Source organism: Pongo abelii, chromosome 19, assembly GCF_028885655.2.
Source record: "Pongo abelii isolate AG06213 chromosome 19, NHGRI_mPonAbe1-v2.0_pri, whole genome shotgun sequence".
In the NCBI taxonomy this organism is placed as follows: Eukaryota; Metazoa; Chordata; class Mammalia; order Primates; family Hominidae; genus Pongo; species Pongo abelii.
The window spans coordinates 8,327,606-8,345,927 of record NC_072004.2 but is presented as its reverse complement, the minus strand read 5'-3'; the positions used below and the strand labels follow the sequence as shown (position 1 = coordinate 8,345,927).

The following is an 18,322-nucleotide window of genomic DNA, read 5'->3' as shown; positions in this document are numbered from 1 at the left end:
TTTATTTACCCTACATCTCTCCCTTAGTGTATGACGTGTTGAAGATAGCAAAACAAACCCAGGCCTGGTATCAAAGGCAAGGTTCTCTGGCTCCTTCACAGGCTTCCATTCTGACCATGGGAAGCCACTTAAGCTTTTGAAGCCTAAGTTTTCTTATCTGCCAGATGAACATTATACTTGCCCAATTTCATGAAGTTACTGCATCTGCTTTGAAAAGCACACAAAGTCCTCTAAAAAGGCAGGGTCTCATTTTCATGTGCTATGGGCCATCTGGCCACATCATAAGTCAGCGAAGGTGGTCCCACCTTTCTGCTGGGTCTCCCACAACTTGGCGCCCAGGGACTAGCCCCATGGACAAGAAGAGGCCACTGAAAGTAGAAGTGGCCATAGTTACACAGTGAAATGTGGAGAGAGAACTCTACAGTTGATTTCATGTTCGTTTTCTGTAGCATCAACACTCACATGTTGATCCCACAAACAGGTCTTTTGTGCCTACTGAGCACCAGACACTGTGTAGAAATGGACCTTCTTCCTTTCCTAAGATTCCCCGCGCCTGTCCCCGTGAGAACTGCAGTGGTCCTGGACCCCAGAGCGGGTGCACAGCAGCACCAAAGCCTCCCTCCAAAGGCTGCTGCGAGGGTCAAAGGGCACAGGAGGTGGAGCTCTCAGCACAGTGCTTGGCGCAGAGAATGAGGGAAGTGGTGCTGGGGGCAGCTTTGTCCAGAGAAAGATCAAGGCCTGTGTACTGTGCCCTGCTTCTTAGGCCTAAGCCACCCTAATAATCAGCAGTTTTCACATGTGCTTTTCAATACGAATGATCTTTTCTACAGCAAGAAGAGGTATACTGTTGTACTTGTTCCTCACAGACAGCAGGCAAGGAGTCAGTCAACAGACAGGTTCCCTGACATGGCTGTTTCCTTTGTTCTTTGGCTCACTGAAGAGCTCTCAGCTTAAAGGTCATCAGAGGAGGATGACCAGAGAACACGTGTGAATAAAGAAATCCACACTGTAGTTCTGAACTGCATACACTGAAATGGAGAATAGCAGCAGCCTTCGGGGGAGAGGGAAGGATGTGTGTGCATGTGGCAGGGGGCCGGCCCAGGGGGACCAAAGTGGCCAGCATGCCACAAGTGGGCCTGTAAAACAGGAAGACTGCTGTTCTTCACACGTGCCTCCACCCCAGTCAACTCTTTCCTGATGCTTCGGTGGTTTAGGTTCACGAACTTGAAAAATCCAAACGGGCCCTGGAGCAGCAGGTGGAGGAAATGAGGACCCAGCTGGAGGAGCTGGAAGACGAGCTCCAGGCCACGGAAGATGCCAAGCTTCGTCTGGAGGTCAACATGCAGGCCATGAAGGCGCAGTTCGAGAGGGACCTGCAAACTAGGGATGAACAGAATGAAGAGAAGAAGCGGCTGCTGATCAAACAGGTAGGGCAGAGGGTGTGGCCTCCACAACAAGGGGTGCAGGCTCTCAAAGCCCACCTCTGGGTCAGTATCCTGTTCATTCGTGTTAGAACACATCTGAGTAAACATAGAGTAACACAGAGTAAAATGAATTTATTTGGTCATTTGAGAATTTTATTATTTAAATTTTATTGTAATTAGTTTAGGTTTTTCTGTTTCTCAGACAGTATCATTGCTGCTTACAAGCCAGACACTGATAGTTAGAAAGCCCTCAGTGGACTCCCAAAGGAATCCGTGGTTAGGTTCAAGTTCCTTGTCTTGGAACGTGGGTATAGGAAAGAATTGATGCATCCCAGACACGGTGATTCGGCAGATGTCTGCAGTTCGGATCCCAAGTCCTAATAATTAGATCACTCTTCAAAAGGAAAAAGAGGAGATAATTTAAATTTGTCCTTTTATAAAGTTGCTATCCATGTATAAGTCATATACTTTTCTGAGTGAAGACACTTTTCTGCATGTATGTTAAATTTCTAGTCTAAAATACTTTAAAAATGAATTGTGGATATTTTGCCAGTCCCTTCCAGTTCATGGCAATAGGTTTTGGATTTGGGGTGTGTGTGTATGAGTGTGTGTGTGTTTTGAGATGGAGTCTCACTCTGTCACCCAGGCTGGAGTGCAGTGGCACAATCTTGGCTCACTGCAACCTCTGCCTCCCAGGTTGAAGTGATTCTCCTGTCTCAGCCTCCCAAGTAGCTGGGACTACAGACACGCACCACCATGCCCAGCTAATTTTTGTATTTTTAGTAGAGACGGGATTTGATCGTGTTGGCCAGGCTGGTCTCAAACTCCTGGACTCAGGTGATCTGCCCACCTTGGCCTCCCAAAGTGCTGGGATTACAGGCATGAGCCACTATGCCCGGCCAGATTTGGAATTACTGAATTTTGCTTTATTTTGTTATTTTCACTTCACTAATTATTGGTCATTTATTGCTGGATAAGAAATTACCCCAAGCTTAACAAATTATTGCAAACTGTGACAACATTTTTGTCACAGTTTCTGTGGGTGAGTAATTGGGAAGCGGTTGAGTCAGTGGTTCTGGTACAGTAAGGACCTTGGCCCTGGCTGCATCATCCGAAGGCCTGACTGGGGCTGGAGGAGCATGCCAAACTGGCTCACACACATGGTGTCAGCAGGAGGCCTCAGCAGCTCGCCATGTGGGCCTCCTGAGTGTCCTGGAGGGAGCTTCAGGAGAGTGAGAGATCCAAAAGAAAGCAAGCAAGGAGGAAGCTTCCGGGCCTTTTATGACCTAATCTTCCAAGTCTCATGTGATCACTTGTTTATTCTGTTTATTAGAAGCAAGTTACTAAGTCTGGCCCACATTCAAGAGGAGATTATGCTCCAACTCTTTAAGGTGGGGAGTATTAAAGAATTTGTGGAAAATTTTTTAAACCACCACACTTTGAAATTCATGTAAGTGGCTCTACATTAGGAGCCTCCTGCTATCCTGTGCCTTGAGGTACAGCCCCAGGTCTCTGCAGATCACAACAAGCAGATGACAAGCACCTCTGCACTATGCGGAAGCAGCTGCCCTGCTCCTCCTCTCCCATGCCAACCCCTGCAGAGCAGCAGCAGCAGCGGCCTTGTTTCTCCCCTTTGGAGAGGACCAGTGGAGCCACCACTCCGTCAAGCCTTGGTGCCTCCATACCAGCTCCCACACCAGCCATCATCCTCTTTGCAGGAAGCGGAAGCTCTGTGAAGGCAGGGACCTTTCCTTGCTTGCCTGAGCCTCCAGCTGCTACAGCACTACATAGGGCGCAGGTATTTATTAAGGTATTTATGACCTATACCTTAATAAATACATGACAAAACATTCATGTATGGCTGAATAAGTGGAAGAAGCAGGACAGGTTGAGAAGACCATGTCAAGGCAATGACACACGGTCCCTGTGGACTCATGGGCTGATAAGGTTTGGAGCTCAACAGCTCTGTGTCTGGTCCTCGTCACTGGTGACAGAGGCGTTAGGATTTGGTTTAAGGACTCCAGAGCACCTTCTTCTGAGCATCCCTCACACAGTGTGAGCGTAGTTCCCCATTCCCACTGCACACTAGGAGGCTCACTGAGTGAAGAGTGCTGCAGAGTGAGTGAGTGGCTGAAAGGTGTGTCCACCTCGGTTTCCAGCCCACATCTTACTCATCCTCACTCTCCCATCTGCCTGCTCCAGAGCTGGCCTTCATTTTGTCCCTCCTCCACTGAACAGCTTTGAGTGCTCCCCCCTTTCCTGCTGATCAAAGGCAGTTTCTGCCTGGTTCTGACACCCCTGTAACATGGCCGTGCCCCATGTCCTCACAGCTCTAGGAAACAGGCATGTCTGCTTAGTCTTCTGTACCTCTTAGCAACCACCCCATGCCTGCTCTGTGCCTGCCCCAGCCTTTATTACATGGTTACTGCATTGTCTTGGGTTTTTCCATCTTGGCTTCATCTACACCCTGAGCTCAGGTCACTGGCCTTCTCACATGCCCTCGTAACAGTCAGTGGGATGGTTCGTACTAGGTGATGGTGTTTAAAGACCCCTTTGAACAAAATTCAGCTACTGTGGTTTTCCGTTGATAGTAACTGTTTGGTAACAGAGACTGCTACAGAGTAACAGAAGTTTCCACTCACCTGAGTCACCAGAGCCCCCACTTGAGAACAGTCTGCCTGTTCTGTGAGCAGATACTTGGATGTAACCCAGAATAACCTGATGTTGTCCATTAGGTGCGGGAGCTCGAGGCAGAGCTGGAGGATGAGAGGAAACAGCGGGCGCTTGCTGTGGCTTCAAAGAAAAAGATGGAGATAGACCTGAAGGACCTCGAAGCCCAAATCGAGACTGCGAACAAAGCTCGGGATGAGGTGATTAAGCAGCTCCGCAAGCTCCAGGTATGTGCTGCCACCCATGGAGTCTCTGGATGGCATCACGTGGCCCCACTGAGAGCCAGCACCACGTGACCTGTGTGGCTTTTACAGAGTCCAGCAGTGAAGCTGGGGGCACAGCACCGCTGTCACACACCCTGGGGGCACAGCACCGCTGTCACACACCCTGGGGGCACAGCACCGCTGTCACACACCCTGGGGGCACAGCACCGCTGTCACACACCCTGGGGGCACAGCACCGCTGTCACATACCCTGGGGGCACAGCACCGCTGTCAGCGTGGCCGGGGGTGGGGCAGCAGGCCATAAAGACAGTGCTTGTGTGTCCGCTGTGTCCACAGGAGATACTTGAATGCACTTAGCAACACAGCTGGGCTGGAGGCACCATGCCGGCCTTCCGTGGCCCTGAGAGCCTGTGGCGATGCTTAGAACCCACCCTTCCTCTCCTCGAGAGGAGGGTCATGTTGACCCAGCCCCTTAGTGCTGTAGCTTTTGTGATCTTTTTGGTCTGTTTTAATCGTCACTTTTTCTACCCAGACGATGTGCCAGTTTTCACTACCACCACAATGACAAGAAGTGATCTCTGCACGAGTTCACGGTGTGAGCAGGCAGGCCGTGGGCCCCCACCTATAGTATGGATGGGAGCAACTTCTCAGGGGAGCTAGTCCATTAATGAAAACTTTTCCTTTGACCTTGTTGATACCACATCTTGAAAATTTAACAAAATATAAAGAAGAAATTTTTATGTACAAAGATCTTTAGCAGAAGTGTTGTTATTTATGATAGCAAAAATGGAAACCTCCTAAATGTCAATGGACTGCTAACCATCTAAGTGATGGGGTGTGTGGGGAATGATGGCCGGACTTAAATGAATAAAGGAAAATATGGTGTAGGGTGATTTGGCTTGTAACTCTACACACGTGTGTGTATACATTTTCACATACAGACATGTAGGCAGACATACTATACCTAGAAAAAAGTTTGGAGGGAAAGTCATCTCTGGTTAATAGGTTGGTAGAAACTTGTTTCCATATGCTTTTTATTTGAGAAGCTAAATATAAAGATTTTTTTTTTTTCTTTTTTCCCCCAGAGCTAAGAGTCTCACTCTGCTACCCAGGGTGAAGTACAGTGGTGCAGTCGTGGCTCACTGCAGCCTGGGCTCAAGATTTTTATTAGCTAATTACAAAAGTTATTAAGCTAATTAATTACAAAGAATATAAACTATAATACTGTGATTTTAACAGCTTTACTGAAATATAGTTCACATACCACACAATTCGCCAGTTTAGTGTTTTCAGTGTTTTTTAGTTATTCATAGGCTTGTTCAGCCATCACCACTATCAAATTTGGGGCATTTTGGTCCCTCCCAAAAGAATCCTCCACCCATTAGCTGTCACTCCCCATTCCCTGTATCCCTGCTGCATCCTGCATTAATCAACTACTAATCTTTCAGTCTCTATAAATTTGCCTTTGTTCCATATTTCATATCAGTGGAATCATACAATATGTGGCCTTTTGTGACTGGTTTTCCACTTAGCATGATGTTTTCAAAGTTCATCCATGTAGCCACATGAACAACACTCTACTGTGTGGATATATCTACCACATTTCACTCATCTATCCCCCAGTTGGACATTTGGGTTGTTTCCATTTTTTTTGACTTCTGAATAATGCCTCTATGAACATTCATATGCATTTGTGTGGACACGTGCTTTCAGTTTTCTCAGAAATATACCTAGGAGTGGAATTGAGCTGGGTTATATGGTGGTACCTCTGTGTTTAACTTTGAGGAACTGCCAAACTGTTTCCCACAGTGACTGCAGTTTTACGTTCCTACCAGCTATGTATGAGGGTTCCAATTTCTCCACATCTTGTCAACGTTTGTTATTGTCCATCTTTTGATTGTAACCATCTTAGTGGGTGTGAAGTGACATTTCATGGTGTCTTTTATTTTTATTTCTCTAATGACTAATGAGGTTAAACAGCTGAGCTGTCTTTTAGTTACTGAGTTGAAACAATTCTGTATTCTGAACATAAATTCTTTATGAGTAAATGATTTCCACACCTGCCTTAGCTTGTTAATTTCTGCCACCACAAAAAAAAAAAAAAGCCAGCTTGGGTTTTGATAGTTTATTGTGTTGATGTGTAGATCAATTTGGAGAGTAGTGCTATTTTAACAATATTAAGTCTTCTGGTCTACAAACATGGATAACCTTTCCATTTATTTAGATCTTTTTTATTTTTTTCAGTGATGTTTTGTAGTTCTTGGTATACAAGTCTTTCACTTCTTTTTTTCTTTATACCTAAGTTTATATTGTTTTGATGCTATTATAAATGTAATTGATTTTGAATGTTCATAGTTGGTGTACAGAAATATAATTGATGTTTGTATGTTGATCTTGTATCCCGCAATCTTGCTAAACTCATGTTAGTTCTTGTGAGCTTTCTTTTCTTTTACTGTCCATATTACCAGCAGTTCTAATTCTTTCAGTGTCTTCCTTAAAATTTTCTATATACAATTATCAGATCATCTGCAAATTGAACTAGTTTTACTTCTTCCTTTCCAATATGGATATCTTTTATTTCTTTATCTTGCCTAATTAATTACCCTGGCTAGAATCTCTATTGCAGCGTTAAGTAGAAGTGGCAAGATCGGACATCCTTGTCTTGTTGCTCATCTTTTAGAGGGAAAGCATTTGGTCATTGATCGTTAAGTATATTGGCTGTCAGTTTTTCATTGATGCCCTTAATCAGAGTTGAAGAAATTTCCTTCTGTTCATAGCTTGTTGAGTATTTTTATATTGAAAGGGTATTAGATTTTGTCAAGTGCTTCTTCAGCATTTATTGTGATGATCATATGGTTACATTAATTCATTTTTGGTTGTCAAACCAACCTTGCATTCCTCAGATAGATCCCACTTGGTCATGGCGTATAATCGTTTATACGTGTTGCCAGATTCAGTTTGCTACTATTTTGTTGAAGATTTTTGCATTTGTATTCATAAGGGATTTCATTTTGATCTGTAGTTTTCTTAGGATATCCTTGTCATTCCCATATACTTTTATATTTACAATGAATGTATATTACTTTTATAATCTAGAAAAAAAATACCATGTTTACAAGCTAAGAATGGGGCCAGGCACAGCAGCTCACACTTGTAATCAGGAGGAATGCTTGAGGCCTTGAGTTTGAGACCAGCCTGGGCAACACAGCCAGGGCTCATCTCTAAAAAAAAAAATTTTTTTAACTAAAACTAAGAATGTAAACCACCCCAAAACCTTCTTATTTAATCTTAGGCTCAGATGAAGGATTACCAACGTGAATTAGAAGAAGCTCGTGCATCCAGAGATGAGATTTTTGCTCAATCCAAAGAGAGTGAAAAGAAATTGAAGAGTCTGGAAGCAGAAATCCTTCAATTGCAGGAGGTTGGTTTGTTACTTATTCATCCATTTATTCAACAAATATATTTGCCCTTGAAATTTCTCCAAGATCAAAAAAATTTTAATATCTTTGTAGCCCACTGTAATGTCAGTATACATTTTTGGGTTTTTTTATTTCTTTAAGTATCCATTTTTAATATGGTCCTCAACCTTCTTGTTGCTTCAGTTTGGAAACAGAAAGTTATCACTTCGACACGGCTCATATATATTCCTCTACCTGGCAAAAGGCAAAGGAGCTGATGAGTAGCTTTTCAGGCCACCTTCTTGGCCTGTTCCCCTGTGCAGGGAAGGGAAGTGTTGATAAGCACAAGAACTGTGTAACTCCAGCCTTGGTGATACAAAATTGCCTTGTTTTTACACAGAAGCACTACTCATGTGATAACTTAAAAGGAGAGAAGTTTGTTTCATTGAATTCCTGTTATTCCTTCATTTATCTTTTTTGTAAGTTCTCATGATAAAGTGTTGCATATAGGAATTGTAACAGTGCAAGGCACACTTAAATATACACATTACCGTATAAATGATGGATAATCAAAATTTCTTCAAACCTGAAAAGATAAGTTAAATGTTATTATCAGGTAATATGAAAAAACTCCCAATACAAACACCTATAAATATTGGATAAAATATTAGCAAAGGCAGAGTTGTGCTTGCAAGAAAGGAGGACGGCTCTCTAGGTGCCAGGAATGAACAAGGAACTCAAAACCAGATCAGTAAACACCGAGCCGACCCTGAGAGAGAACCTGAGAGCCAGCTTCAAGAGGTTTTCATTCTGCTGTTCTCTATCTCACCATTTTTTGCTCCTTTTTTTTCCTGACTTCTTGAGTTGGACACTTAGCTCATCAGCTTTCAAGCTTCTTGTCTAATATGTTTATAAAAGACTGTAAATTCCCCTCTAAGATCGGTTTTCATCATGTTCCACAAATTTTGATGTGGAGTAATTTCATTGTCATGTAATTCTAAATTTTTCTAATTTCTATTATGGTTTCTTCTTCATCCTGTGAATAATTTAAGCTTGTGGTTTAAATTTCCAAATGTATGGCATTTGCTTGTTTTTTAAGTTGATTCCTAGTTTTATCACATTGTGGTCAGAGAATGCTGAGAAAGAGCTCTGGGACCTAGAACATGTTAGTTTTTGTAAGTGTTCCGTGTGTACTTAAAAACGATGTGTGTGCATCAATGAAGTAGATGTGTAAGCTCTATGTATCCATCATGGAGTTGATTGGTGAGATCCCCAAATGCTCATTTCCCCAAAGGCGACGTGGCTGTTGGAGCCTGCCTCCTAGAGAGCGCTCCTGGGCCCTTACCCAAGTGTCCAAGCGGCATTCTCTGTACCACACTGTTTTTTTCTGAAAGTGTTTCTTTCAGACTCTCAGGCAAGGCCTGACTCACACTGCATTAGCCAGAAAGCTGGCCCTGCCCTTCACCCTATTTCTGACACTTTTCCTTCCCTCAAACACCTCCGTTCATCTGGCTTAGAGGCCCTGGGGTCCCTTCCTTTCTCCCGTGGGTCCCTCAGTCTGCCTAGAGCCCTGCCCGCCAGCCAGTGGACAGTGAGTGTTTCATAGGCCCAAGAAGACAAAACACCAGAGGCCAGATGATAGAGCTGTCTGGAGTCAGTGGCCCTGGGATCAGGCCTGGAACATTCCGTCTGCTGCCTCTTTTTCCTTCCTGACTCCTACCGTGCCCTGTGTGCCAGGATGTGCTAGAACCCAGGCCTGTCAGAGGACCTTCAGCCTCCACTCATGTAAGGCAGGTGCACGTGCTGGAGCAGACAGAGGAGCTCCCGTGCAGCCCTGCTCCTAAGACACCTTCAAGGTGTGCTCTTGCCAAATGTGGCATCTTTTGGAAGGGGCAGCTGGTGGGAAGAGCCCTGGACAGGGAGTCGGAACCCTGACTTTTTGCTGCTGACTAACCTTGGGACTTTGGGCCAGTATCTTCATCCAGGTGGGCCTCAGTTCCCTCATTTATAAGATAAATGCATCCTTGACTCCTTTCCATGGCAAATCATCTTTCCAAAGAAGTTTATGGAAAAGCAGCCATCAGGCAGTTCCTCCCGTGGGCTGGCAGGCACAGGGCTGTCCCCATTGTCCTGCCCAGTCCTCTGAGAGCCCCCTGTGAAGCCATAGTCCCCTTCAAGAAAGAGGCCTTGCCCACCTCAGAGGCCCAGCTCTGTAAACACTTGAGCCCCTGCGGAGGCGCCCACCTGCCTCCGCTCCGTGGGAGCGTTGATCCTTGTTGCAGCACAGCTGCCTGGATCCACACTGGTCTGTGCAGCCAGCGTCCTTGATCTCAAACTGTTTATGTAAAAGATACTTCAGGGCCATAAGTTGGTATAGCTCATGTTTCTTAGGGTTCAGGGTTTATATAAAGTTCATGCTCAGTTTATATTAAGAAGCACCAGCTTTCCAAGAAGGGCAGGAACATAGCCACCTCTTAGGTTGGAGGTGACGGCAAAGCCCTTATGGCAATGAAGACTTTCCTCTGGACATTTTTGTGTCAGATGCTGACACCACACACCACCTGGCTGGCCTGCACCGAGCGGATTTTCTTGCCAGTTTAATTTCTCAAATCTAAATGACAGCTTGAGGCGCAGGTAAACAGTGACAGGAGCAAGGTCGCTGTAGCTCCAGGCACTGTCAGATTCCACAGGTAAGGAAACTATTCACAGCCAGAGCTTAACGCAGTCTCCACTGCTTAGGAACTTGCCTCATCTGAGCGAGCCCGCCGACACGCCGAGCAGGAGAGAGATGAACTGGCGGACGAGATTGCCAACAGCGCCTCTGGCAAGTGAGTCTCCCACGGCCGGGGGTGGGTTCTTCGCCCTCAGGCACGCGCACTGCTGAGAAGGCTGGAGGTGTCCACGCACCTGGCATCAGCGGGTGGTTTGCTCCTCCCTCACTGGGCTTGGGCTGCCTCAGCCACAGTACCCCGTGCCAGTCCTGCCGAGCCTCGCACACCTCAGGTGGGAGCCGTGGGGTGCACCAACAGGCACTGCAGGCCTTCACTTTCCAGCTAGCTTTGGCAAGCAGGTTTCTCAGATAGGACCTTTCTCTGAATTCATTTTTTCGTTAAAAGTCATTATCTTTTTTTCCAGTTCAGTTGGTTTCTCCACTTAATTACTGAACTGAAGGCCCATCACGTGCCTTTTTGAGCATGCCATCCTGAGTAGTTAGAATTTGATTCTCGGTGCATTGGAAACCACTGAAGAGTTTCAGCGCTGGGGAGGCTGGGGTCGTGCCTGCGTTTTGAAAGCGACTCTGGCTGTTGTCTGTGAAGAACAGCTGGAGAGAGGCAGGCAGGGCAGCGGGAGGCCACCCCCGCAGTCCAGGTGAGAGAGGACAGGCCTGCATCTGGGTGGTGGCAGGGGGGGAGGGTGTTTGGAAGTGTCATCAGTGGGACCTACTGATGGATTCGGGGATGAGTGCAGGGGAAAGAGAAAATTCAGGATGGCTGCTCAGGTTTCCAGCAACAGGGTGGGTGGAGGAGCCTTCCCTGAGGCTCCCGTGCTGCACTGAGCTGGGATTGACCCGCCCCCTCCTCCTCTCCACGCCAGGTCCGCGCTGCTGGATGAGAAGCGGCGTCTGGAAGCTCGGATCGCACAGCTGGAGGAGGAGCTGGAAGAGGAGCAGAGCAACATGGAGCTGCTCAACGACCGCTTCCGCAAGACCACTCTACAGGTGGCCCATGCAGGAGCCCGTCACCCAGGGAGGGCTGTGCCACCCATCAGGCACAAGTGACTAAAGTCCTCTCTCCTCTGTAGGTGGACACACTGAACGCCGAGCTAGCAGCCGAGCGCAGCGCTGCCCAGAAGAGTGACAACGCGCGCCAGCAACTGGAGCGGCAGAACAAGGAGCTGAAGGCCAAGCTGCAAGAGCTCGAGGGTGCTGTCAAGTCCAAGTTCAAGGCCACCATCTCAGCCCTGGAGGCCAAGATTGGGCAGCTGGAGGAGCAGCTTGAGCAGGAAGCCAAGTAAGAAGTTTTTGCTGCCGTAAACCAAAACTTACCAACTAGGCTCAGTCAGAGACAAAACAGGCATGCCCCTTTCGGGAAGGGCTCCCCACTGCATGGGCAGAGAACACATATAACCAGAGTGGGAGACAGAAGTTGGTTTGAGCTGTGAGACAAGAGCTGCGAGCGTTCAGAGGCCGGGAGGACAGACGGCCTCCGTGACCAGTCAGGGAAGGCTGGGCTTTAGGACGGCGCCCCCTGATTTCCTAGGCACCCTGAGTTTGCATCTCCTACCCAAAGTTGATTTCCCAAGTGTGTGGCATCCCATGAAATGCTAGTTTGCTGCCAGAGAACAAATGCAGTATGACACAAATCAGAGCCTTTCTTCTTCCCATAGAAGGGATTGCTTAACAGCTTTCATATTGTCGTATTAAAGCATTCTGAAATTGATGAGAAATTGTACAGTACAGCTGCTGGCAGGCAGGCATTTACAAAGCTATTAGGTCATAGCACCCAGAGCCAGGGCAGACCTTCAGATTCCCCCTCTTGCTGGGGAGCTTGGAGCCCAGAAATGCGGGGCTCGTGGCCAGAACCCTGCCTCCTCCCCAGCCCCTCGTGCCAGGACTTCCCACTCCACTCTTGGACTCCAGTGGGCTGAAGCAAACAATTCAGGGTTTGTTTCTAGTTGGAATTAACATAACTCACCCTTTCAGCTGACTGTCCCTATCTACTTTTGCATAATATTTGTTAAGGAACAAAATAACTTTTTCTGTCTTCCATGGAGTCCTCCAAATAAGTTACCTCTCCTTCATATGGGACGACGTAGACGCATCTGGAAACATGGATTTGTTTCACCTCTAACCAAAGAGGGAGCGTAGGGGGTTTGTTTTTTGTTTTTTTTTCAATGTGAGCTGCCAAAGCCCTACATCACAGTAGGTAATTAGTAAATTCTCAAGTGAAACAACCACCTAATAACTTGGGTTGTTTCTCAGGCTAAAAGTTTAGGTGATTAAAATAAGGATGGCGTCTTCAAAAGTCTATGTTCAGTATAACTGACAGGTAGATTGTATGTAACATTTGCTGTTTAGAAGATCACTGTGTACAGGCCGGGTGCGCTGGCTCACGGCTGTAATCCCAGCACTTTGGGAGGCCAAGGCGGGCAGATCACCTGAGGTGAGGAGTTCGAGACCAGCCTGGCCAACGTGGTAAAACCCCGTCTCTGCTAAAAAATACACAAATTAGCCGGGCGTGGTGGCACACGCCTTGTAGTCCCAGCTACTCAGGAGGCTGAGGCAGGAGAATCGCTTGAACCCAGGAGGCGGAGGTTGCAGCGAGTAGAAATGGCGCCATTGCTCTCCAGCCTGGGCGACAGAGCAAGACTCCATCTCAAAAACAAAAAAAGTAAGATAACTGAGTACAGTGATTAATACCTGTGTACAGTAATTAACACCTACACGTGCAGGAATAATGCACTTTTTCTACCTTTCGCTATTGAGGAAATACATTAAAGGCAATTCTGATTTTGACCAGAAGGAAAGGTTTCAGCACCACATTAGTCATGAATTCTGGACAGAGAGGTCCGTAAATGCCTCTACCATGCGTCATCTTCCCAAAGAAAAGGGGCTTTAAAAAATGTTTTTCCCACACAAAATACCATTTCAAGAATTTCAAAACTACTGTGACCACTTTCACAGGGAACGAGCAGCCGCCAACAAATTAGTCCGTCGCACTGAGAAGAAGCTGAAAGAAATCTTCATGCAGGTCGAGGATGAGCGTCGACACGCGGATCAGTATAAAGAGCAGGTACGCGAGGAAATGCCTCCCTGGGAAGCGTGTGAGCAAAGGAACTGGTGGAGAATGAGCTGGTGGCACAACTGACCAGTGGAATTCAGGGGCCTCCCGATTCTGATGTTTCAGCTAACCATGGGCTGTTCCATGTTCCTGGTGGGCACTCCCAGTACCCGACACACAGGAGGGCGGGGAGAGCAGGTCAGGAAGCAAGTTCAGTGAGGCCTGGACTGAACTGTAAAGCTCCTGCTTTCTCCACTAGAATGTGCGCTTCGTGAGTACAGGGATTTCTGCCTGTTTTGCTCCCTGTTATCTCCCTAATGCCTGGTATAGTTCCTGGATATTGCTGGCAGCCATGAGATACTGGCTGGGTGTAGGATGGGTACAGGAGATATCGAATAGAAAGTGAAGGGAAGACAAAGGTACTGCACGCTGCACCCGAGTGAGTTTCAGTGTCTGCATCCAGGCCCCCTTTTCTAAGTACACAGGGAATGTTCCGCAGGACTTTGAACTGTGGGTCAGGCCTGCCGATTGCAGCGTGGGCAGCTGTACCCTCTCCTCCCGCTCCCTGCGCTCTGCCTGGTGAGACTTCACACTGCAGACACTGGCCAGAAAGGTGGATGGATCTGAGGGTTTCACTGCCTTTGGCCCGAACCCTCCCCAACTTCATTCATTCAGTCAGGCAACCCGGCCTTCCCTTCCCACCCCCACCCTTGGGGCCTAGCAACACGGAGCACAGTTGAGGGTGGTGTGTGTGCTGGACCCACGAGGCACTGACCAGTGCCTGTGTGGCTCAGGAATGAAGGGTCCAAAAGGGAGGCTCTTAGTTCTGTGGTATGTCATCCCAGGGTGGCTTTCTGCTTGAATCCGAGTCTAGTGTCTGACATGCCCATCCTTGAAAGGAGGTGTAAAGATGCATTGTACCAGTCTCCCGGGCTGGGGATTGTCCCACATTGCTGGTTCTTCCACATTTTGCAAGAATAGCAACTCCCTTTCAGTCCCCTAGGTCACGTGTGTGAAGATAGTAAACTGTCATTTTTCTGCAGAAAACTCACCGGTAAAAACAGTCTTGAGTACTTTTTCATTTCTTTTGGCCTAGTGTGCTTTGTAGATGCTAGCTTTGCTGAGAGCGGCAGGCCGGTTACAGAGCCTCCGACCAGCCCCCAGGCATGCGTGTACATCGTGTACACGCGTGCTCACAAGGGTAACAGGCAGAGCCCCACACTGCCATGCTCGGGGTGCAGAGAGGCCAACACTGGATTCATCAGTTTGGTTTGGTTTGGTTCATGTACCCTCCCCAAGATGGAGAAGGCCAACGCTCGGATGAAGCAGCTTAAACGCCAGCTGGAGGAAGCAGAAGAAGAAGCGACGCGTGCCAACGCATCTCGGCGTAAACTCCAGCGGGAACTGGATGATGCCACCGAGGCCAATGAGGGCCTGAGCCGCGAGGTCAGCACCCTGAAGAACCGGCTGAGGTGAGCAGGCACGCGGCCCCGAGCTGTCAGGCAGCTGCTTTGTCGGTTAGCTTAGGCTCGGGGCGCAGCTGATCAGAGGAAGTTTACTTAGATCCATACCCGGTGACCCATTCTTTCTCCTGAACCACTTCATTTAAGATTTCTGACCTTTATAGTCGTCCTTGGGGAGAATAAAAGAGGAGCCAGCCCTACTCATTGCCAGTCACTAGAGGACCACACAAATCCACCACACCAGGCTGGAGCTGGGTCAGGCATCCAACCCTGTCCAGATATCCATTAGTGAGGTGAGCTCCCAGCCTCTCTTAAAAAGCAGGGCAGGAGCTCCTCCTGGGACCTGGTGCCATCAGCCCTCCTCAGCACCGTCCTCCTCACCACACTGGATCTGCTCTGTACCAGTGAGAGGGCGGAGCATGAGAGAGCTACAGCTGAAGTCTCTGCCCCAGAAGACCACATCAGCGGAGGTTTCAGCACATCTGGCCAATGGGCAGATTTGGTGCATACCCTGCTTTTATACAGCCATCAAGCTAAGAATGGTTTCTGCATTTTTAAATGGTTATAAAAATGCCAAAACAAAGAATATGTAACAGAGTCCCTATCTGGCCCACAAATCCTCAATACAATATTTGCTATCTGGCTGATTCCCTGGTTAGCAGCTAGAGCTTGGCCTTAATCCATCTTCCTTACCATTTCCATCACAGACAGTCCTAGGCTGAATCAAGTCCTCCCCAGTTCTCTGAGGACCCTGCTTCGCGTACTCTGCAGGCAGGGTTGTGGGAGAGGCAGAAAAGCACACAGTCCTTCCCCATCGCACTGCCGCCCCCACAAGGTCGTGTGTCCGAGGAAGGGGTGCAAGGGGAAGGTTCCATGGCATTGAGTGGTTGAACATATTGACAGCCACGTGCTCCTGTCTGTTTACCCACACACATCCGCTTCCTGTCCTCTCCAGGCGGGGTGGCCCCATCAGCTTCTCTTCCAGCCGATCGGGCCGGCGCCAGCTGCACCTTGAAGGAGCTTCCCTGGAGCTCTCCGACGATGACACAGAAAGTAAGACCAGTGATGTCAACGAGACGCAGCCACCCCAGTCAGAGTAAAGTCGCAGGAAGCCAGAGGAGGCAATACAGTGGGACACTTAGGAACGCACCCGGTGCCAGCCTGCCTTGGGGCCTCCTGCAGATTTCGGAAATTGGCAAGCTTCGGGATTCCTTCCTGAAAGATCAACTGTGTCTTAAGGCTCTCCAGCCTACGCATACTGTATCCTGCTTCAGACTTAGGTACAATTGCTCCCCTTTTTATATATAGACACACACAGGACACACATATTAAACAGATTGTTTCATCATTGCATCTATTTTCCATATAGTCATCAAGAGACCATTTTATAAAACATGGTAAGACCCTTTTTAAAACAAACTCCAAGCCCTTGGTTGCGGGTCGCTGGGTTATTGGGGCAGCGCCGTGGTCGTCGCTCAGTCGCTCTGCATGCTCTCTGTCATACAGACAGGTAACCTAGTTCTGTGTTCACGTGGCCCCCGACTCCTCAGCCACATCAAGTCTCCTAGACCATTGTGGACTCTAAACTGCACTTGTATCTCTCATTTCCTTCAAATAATGATCAACACTATTACAGTGAGCAAACTGTGAAAGGGGCTTTGGAAAGAGTAGGAGGGGTGGGCTGGATTGGAAGCAACACCCATTTTGGGTTACCACATCCCTCCCCCAAGGGGGGCCCTGCCCCTCGAGTCGATGGTGTCCCGCATCTACTCATGTGAACTGTCCTTGGCCAGGGCTGGTCTGTGCATAGAAGGGATGGTGGCCACACTGCAGCTGAGGCCCCGGGTGGCAGCCATCAATCATGTAGACTTCCCGATGGTCTCCCGAACCGCCTGGCTCTGCCGGCGCCCTCCTCACATTAGGAGCAAGCAGCCGTGGACCCCTAAGCCGAGCTGGTGGAAGGCCCCCCCTCGCCAGCCAGGCCCTCACGCTGACCTTGCAAATTCAGCCGCTGCTTTGAGCCCAAAATGGGAATATTGGTTTTGTGTCCGAGGCTTGTTCCAAGTTTGTCAATGAGGTTTATGGAGCCTCCAGAACAGATGCACAGATGCCATCTTCCTGAATGTTGACATGCCAGTGGGTGTGACTCGTTCATTTTTCCTTCTCCCTTCCCTTTGGACAGTGTTACAGTGAACACTTAGCATCCTGTTTTTGGTTGATAGTTAAGCAAACTGACATTACGGAAAGTGCCTTAGACACTACAGTACTAAGACAATGTTGAATATATCATTCGCCTCTATAACAATTTAATGTATTCAGTTTTGACTGTGCTTCATATCATGTACCTCTCTAGTCAAAGTGGTATTACAAACATTCAGTGACAACGAATCAGTGTTAATTCTAAATCCGTGATCCTCTGCAATGTGCTTGAAAACACAAACCTTTTGGGTTAAAAGCTTTAACATCTGTTAGGAAGAATTTGTCCTGTGGGTTTGGAATCTTGGATTTTCCCCCTTTATGAATTGTACTGGCTGTTGACCACCAGACACCTGACCGCAAATATCTTTTCTTGTATTCCCATATTTCTAGACAATGATTTTTGTAAGACAATAAATTTATTCATGATAGATATTTGCGCCTGCTCTGTTTACTCGGAGAAAAAAGCACCCGTGGAGAATAAAGAGACCTCAATAAACAAGAATAATCATGTGAACATGGAATCTGTTTTCTCACCTTCTGTTCTCGATTTCCCATCTGTGATCTGACTGGAGGGTGGGTGCTACACACAGACTTCAAATGACGGCACCAGGCCCTTTTCGCTGAGGGCGCTGTCTCCCAGGTCAGACGACAGAATAATTCTCAGGCCAGTCCTGGCTCCACCTCTTGTTCCTGCCAGTGCCTCGCCGGGATGCACACACACTAGGAAGGGAAAGACCACCCAAAGGCAGGAGCTGGCCCAGCTGTCAAGGGAGTGATTTAGGAGGGCTCTGGTCACCAGCCAATGAAGCTCACTGCTGGGTTAGGACATTTTCAGGGGTCCAAGACATCTCAGGCTGCATTTTCAGGCAGACACGCATTGAAGATGCTTTTGGAGGATTCAGTGATGAGGCCAAGGGCAGCCCCTCTAGTGCGGGCCAACTAGGATGAGAGAAATACTAGGGCAGCACAGAGCCACACAGAGAATGCCAGTTTCTTGTTCCATAATATTCTCGGGTTAGGCTGGTTCTGGGGGTAAGGGGTCTATGACTAGGCTTCTTGGCAGCAGTGGAAACGTGTGAAATGGGCCGAAGCACCCTCTTCCTCCTGTGCTACTACCATAGGAGAGGAAAGGTGAGCCACAGGTATGCTGCTTCAGCGGGGTTC

The 18,322-nt window shown here is 47.8% G+C and overlaps 2 protein-coding genes across 8 annotated transcripts in view; one reads left to right on the top strand and one right to left on the bottom strand.

Moving 5' to 3' along the window:
- MYH10 (myosin heavy chain 10) overlaps positions 1 to 17,588 on the top strand; it is a 155,176-nt gene extending 137,588 nt beyond the window's left edge. For all 6 annotated transcript variants that reach the window (XM_009251285.4, XM_054535393.2, XM_054535397.2 and 3 more), the window contains 9 exons: positions 1,215 to 1,427; positions 4,160 to 4,321; positions 7,611 to 7,739; positions 10,456 to 10,544; positions 11,311 to 11,434; positions 11,518 to 11,726; positions 13,400 to 13,508; positions 14,796 to 14,968; positions 15,915 to 17,588. In XM_009251285.4, coding sequence (XP_009249560.2) covers positions 1,215 to 1,427; positions 4,160 to 4,321; positions 7,611 to 7,739; positions 10,456 to 10,544; positions 11,311 to 11,434; positions 11,518 to 11,726; positions 13,400 to 13,508; positions 14,796 to 14,968; positions 15,915 to 16,059 — 1,353 coding nt within the window. In that variant the 3' untranslated portion in view covers positions 16,060 to 17,588. The remainder of the gene's footprint in view (positions 1 to 1,214; positions 1,428 to 4,159; positions 4,322 to 7,610; positions 7,740 to 10,455; positions 10,545 to 11,310; positions 11,435 to 11,517; positions 11,727 to 13,399; positions 13,509 to 14,795; positions 14,969 to 15,914) is intronic.
- Positions 1,576 to 18,322, bottom strand: part of NDEL1 (nudE neurodevelopment protein 1 like 1) — a 54,733-nt gene continuing 37,986 nt past the window's right edge. Inside the window, exon 9 of one of the 2 annotated variants that reach the window (XM_063717876.1) lies at positions 1,576 to 1,818. In XM_063717876.1, the coding sequence (XP_063573946.1) occupies positions 1,809 to 1,818 (10 nt within the window). In that variant the 3' untranslated portion in view covers positions 1,576 to 1,808. Of the gene's footprint in view, positions 1,819 to 16,204; positions 17,879 to 18,322 lie in introns of those variants that run through there. The other variant, XM_063717874.1, reaches the window with a different exon arrangement.